Genomic DNA, 4,960 nt, shown 5'->3' with positions numbered 1-4,960 from the left:
ATTACTCGATTTCTTGATACTCAAATTTTGCGTACATAGTGGGAGCCAGTAATAAGCGTCAATCCGCGGGTGAAGGGATGCAGATTTACAGGTTTGTCCAACGTCGGGCCGACACTTACCAGTCCGTAAACCACAATGAAGCAATACGCAACCGGTTTCGTAGTGAGAGGAAACCTTAATAGATCACAGATTCCTTTACACGGACAAAGTTTTTATTATAGGCTTATCTCCAGTCTTGCCCCGAAGGCAACGGCAGCTACATGCCTAAATGGCGTGCTCGCTGGAGACAAGATCTCGTAACAGAGAGAATACAAGATTTTTTGGTTTTCCTTTGAAAAAGTTGTGGGCCTTCTTACGTTACGTATAAATACGGCGATCGCAGATCTGTCTTCTCACAGATTCCTCTTCCACAAGAAGCACAGGTCAGGCCGAGTATTGAAAAATACAGTTCGGAGCTTATCTTTGGATCCTTAGGAAAAAGTCATAATTACAGGTAAATTGAATTCTATGATGAATTGCGAAGTACAGATCGGATTTATATGTCATGAGAATTACTGGTTCTGCATCTAATACGCTATATAGCCTGTAGCCTACTTTCAGGAGTAAATGGCAAATGGAGTACTAATTGATATCGGCTATTCAGTTTTACTGCTATCGATTTAGAATACTGCTCAAATCATTTATCAGGTTCATTGCTTTCAGATATAAAGATGAAGTACATTGTTCTCTTAGCCCTGTTTGCTTTTGCATACGCCCAGGAAGATGTAGATCTGGATTCTCCAGGTAAGCATCGGATATGTTCCTATTTCGTGAATTTTTCTTCCTATATATATATATTATAGGCTAGTCAGCGAAATAATCCACATCGAATTTAGGCTATTTTAACCTCCCTCCGCATATTGTTATACATCATACGAAGATTGAGTACCTTGTTTTCAGTTGTTGGAGAGGAAAAATGGCCCGAAAACGAGGACACTAATGGTGGATTCTTGGCTGGATTCGTGTACAGCAATGTCGAAGAAGGAAGCTGCTATTTTAATCTCCCAGAACCCGCTGTTCTTTTCCATGTGAGTAGAGTGGTTTCAGTTGAATTTGTGAGAAAAGAGAGGAAGTAAAATTAGAAAAAGGTATCTAGTATCATGAGTCATGATTCATTCCCATCATGGAGAAATATGTTGTAAAAGGCTTTGAATTTCGCAAAGTATTTGACACTAGAGGAATAGCTTCTTGGAGGTACAGAACTTCAATATACAATTAAATAGTATATTCATATTGAAATGAACCCGAATATTTTCGGCTGACACTCGTCAAATAGACGGCTTAGCCATGGGAAGTCCCCTGGGACCTATTTTGGCCAACATTTTCGTAGGGTATTACGAGGGCGAGCTTCTGTCCCAGCGTGAGTCCGCCAAACCACTATTGTACCGCCGATACGTAGATGATACATTTGTCATTTTCAGGAATGAATCGGAGTGTGACCAATTTCTCATTCGCTTAAACTCGCTTCACCCGGCCTTGCAATTCACAATAGAAAAAGAACGCAATAACTCATTATCATTTCTGGACGTATTAGTTGAAAAGCGCAATACCAACAAATTTGAAACGTCTGTTTTCAGAAAACCGACATTCACAGGCCAATACCTTCGCTGGAATTCATTTAGTCCTCGGCGCAGAAAAATTAACCTCATAGGCACACTCGTGCATAGAGCGTTGATGATATGTTCGGGTAACAAACTGAGTTTAGAACTTGACCACATCCGAAAAATCTTACTTGATAACGGTTACCCTGAACACGTCATCAGCCGCGGCATGGAGAGGAAATTAACGCAATTCAACGCAGAAAAACGAACAGAGCCCACCGCACGAACAATAAAAGATGTTTATATCCATCTACCTTGGATTGGCCCCATTTCCACCCGCTTTGAAAAACAATTGATTTCTGCTGTCGGTAAATGTTACGATACAGTCAAAACCAATGTGATTTTTACAACAACACAACTGCTCCCTTCAACACGCAAAGACGTGCTTCCTGCACTTCAACAAAGTAATGTAGTGTACGAATATAGGTGCCACTGTGATTGTGGCTACGTGGGAAGAACGTCAAGACGTCTGCAGGACCGCATAAACCAACATGTCCCCAGATTTATCAGAACACGTGCGTCACGCGATGTGAAAAGCTCACCCTTAACTCATCCACTTAAGATTGATGCGGATCGATCAAAGGCAATTAATTCTGCCATCGGCAAACATCTGTTGGATAATCCGATTTGTGCGAATAATTATCGAGACGACCGATTTCGAATCGTAGGTCGAGGCCGTTCACAATTCCATTTGTGTGCCTTGGAATCAACTTTTATCAAAATACACCAACCAAAACTCTGTCAACAAAAGGAGTTCGTGTATCACCTAAAAATAGTACATTGAACGCTCTCTCATTCGAAATTTCATGCTGGTGACGTCATATTTTGTGATACGATTGTTGATATACAATGTTCTTTCCAATTCTCTACTAGTTGCTGACGATTACCCCTGACGAGTGTCAGCCGAAAATATTCGGGTTCATTTCAATATGAATATACTATTTAACTAGAGGAATAGTGGTCTACCTTCTTTGCGATCAGTGCTAAACTAATCCGATGAAAAACCGGTTCTGTTACTTTCATCAGAGATCAGTGCAAGCCCATAAGAGTAATTGAATTGAATCATCCAAGCTCAAGTTCAAAGTCTATTAATGCCATCACAAATTCTAAAAGCGGCAACGATCGGAGTTAATCAAAGCTGTAAAATACGGGAATTAGATACAACAAACGGTGTTCATCCGTTACCTGCGCACTTCATATAATATTTTACTTACCTTAGGTATTGAACGGACACATTGTTACCGGTGACGGCACCAACCCAGTGGAAGGGCGATACACAGTCGCCGCCCCAGCGGGATGGGAAATGGAGAACGGAACTTTGAGAGTTCTTGTGTACTGCGGCCGAGGAGCTCTCTTCAACGCTACCGATGTTGAGTTCAGCTGTGATCCCCTTGACGTTGCTGAGTGTAAGTAATACCACGGCAAATTGCGGATTATAGCATCTGAGATCGAAATTATGCAACTGTGAATGGTTCGCGAATAGGAACACGTTTAGCGTAGGTGTCCATGCCCAATGATTTTCGATGTTGCTCACATTCACAAGTTTTAGCTGCTTCTCCAAACCCCTGAACTGAATACAGCCAAATTCTGTTTTGCCGTGAACCAATTTGGACAACATATCTCAACAAATATCAACATGGTCGCTTTGGAATATAACTGAAAGATTGCGGTTAGGCCTATTCTATCCCATAATCATGAACACGGCGATATTTCGAAACGAATACATAGCACCAATATTAATATTATCACCTGTCTACAGTGTCTGTCTACTCTTTCCCACAAAACGATGAAGTCAAAGAAGCCAGCAGCAACGTTTTCTACCGACCTGGATACCACCAAGGTGACGCTTTGACCATCACCCTCCCATCACCCGTAGCTCGATTTAACGTAAGTTCGTTGGGTCCTATCCCTCTGTCTGCCGCTTACTGCAGCTTCTGAATTATTCCTCTAGATCACCGGTGCTGACAGCAGATGGGAAATCACCAGCTCCGATGACGGTCTTACCCATGTTGTAACTGGATTCGTCAACGAACAGGGTGTCGATGACCAGAAGGAAGTAAGTGATCTACTATAACTCAAGGGTGTCAAAACTACTACCCGTCGGACAATCGCAGCCTGCGAGTCAATTTTGCTCAGCCCACAGAAAGTTCTGAAAACGGTCTGCGCATGACTGCTCTTCAGCTAATATATGTTCGACTTTGCAATTCCAACATTAGATTATGGCGGTCAATGGAAAAGTGGTTAGAGGAATTATCCACTGAAATTGCATCCTCAAAGTCAGCCTTCGAAATTAATTTAAGGATTTCTCTGTTTCTATGACCAACAGTAGCAATAGTAGGCCTACATGTGTAAGAGCGGCGAGATATGAAAGTACCGATCCTATGCAATTTCAGGGTTGGCTTAGTAAAGTGTAATACCAATTGGTAGTAGAAATGAGAGACCTTAGTAAAATGCGCATATATTAGTAACTGGCATAACCAGGGAGTGCGAGGAAAAGGCCATTTTATGCCATCCCACAATTTTGCACTTGGGTCCCAATGAATCCGTGATGTCATGTTATAAGTTTTATTAATTTTTGTTCATCCACACCTCAAATACTTATCATGGCAATCACGTGTGATTATGTCAACCCTGGCCTCGGCAGTTTTTTTTGTAGTTGGCCCGTATAAAAAATGTTTACGCACCCATGCGGTTAATAGAGATTTCCACATCTCTCATATTTGTCTACTGTTACGTTTTACAGGTCCATTTCAGCCTTGATTATTTGGTCACTGACGAAGACAATCCCAGAGAGAACTGGTTCTCCGCCGGTCAAATCACAGTCGCTGTCACTACTGTGGAAGAAGAAGATGAAGACGTAGTGGTATAGAGTGACGTAACAAACAGACCACGATCAGCGCGAAATTGAAATTCTTGATATTATTGCTCTCCATCTTGAAAACAAAACGTAGTCATGAGTAATTGATTTACGATTTGTGGAAAGGATATTTCAACTCTTGCCTAATAATTTCCAATGTTACTGTTTGCTTTGCATTTCAATACCATCTACAACCGAACAATATCACGTCTGATCTATACCGTGGTTGTCTATTGTTTTGCTATGTGGAGACTCAAATCAGAATTGAATTGGGGTAACGTATATGGGGTGATCTCAGCTTGACGACCAAAGTTGGGTGGAGAAAACAATTTTCGTTCCCAAATCTTTTCATGCGCAACCGTACCCCCAGTCTCCTCTGATCCCTGAAAGTGACGTAATTGGTTAGGCACACAGTAGTTATATCGTGCTTTAGGAAGGAAAGTAACTTTATGTTATTACGTTT

At 41.5% G+C, this 4,960-nt stretch overlaps 1 protein-coding gene across 1 annotated transcript; it reads left to right on the top strand.

The window, feature by feature from the left end:
• The first annotated feature begins 333 nt into the window (after positions 1-333).
• Positions 334-4,715, top strand: LOC145433844 (uncharacterized). The gene is made up of 7 exons (XM_080311100.1): positions 334-493; positions 703-783; positions 940-1,067; positions 2,860-3,046; positions 3,400-3,527; positions 3,592-3,696; positions 4,384-4,715. The coding sequence occupies exons 2-7, from the start codon at positions 711-713 to the stop codon at positions 4,507-4,509; spliced, it is 747 nt and encodes a 248-aa protein (XP_080167226.1). The 5' UTR covers positions 334-493; positions 703-710; the 3' UTR covers positions 4,510-4,715.
• The last annotated feature ends 245 nt before the right edge of the window (positions 4,716-4,960 follow it).

Source organism: Botryllus schlosseri, chromosome 2 (assembly GCF_051294905.1).
Source record: "Botryllus schlosseri isolate E-star chromosome 2, Bs_hap1, whole genome shotgun sequence".
Classification (NCBI taxonomy): Eukaryota; Metazoa; Chordata; class Ascidiacea; order Stolidobranchia; family Styelidae; genus Botryllus; species Botryllus schlosseri.
This window is presented reverse-complemented; position numbering and strand designations above follow the sequence as displayed.

Coding starts and splice junctions, on each gene's coding strand:
- LOC145433844 (XM_080311100.1), top strand. CDS start 711: ATGAAGTACATTGTTCTCTTAGCCCTGTTTGCTTTTGCATACGCCCAG. Junction 784..939: donor TGTAGATCTGGATTCTCCAG/GTAAGCATCGGA, acceptor CCTTGTTTTCAG/TTGTTGGAGAGGAAAAATGG. Junction 3,697..4,383: donor GTGTCGATGACCAGAAGGAA/GTAAGTGATCTA, acceptor TACGTTTTACAG/GTCCATTTCAGCCTTGATTA.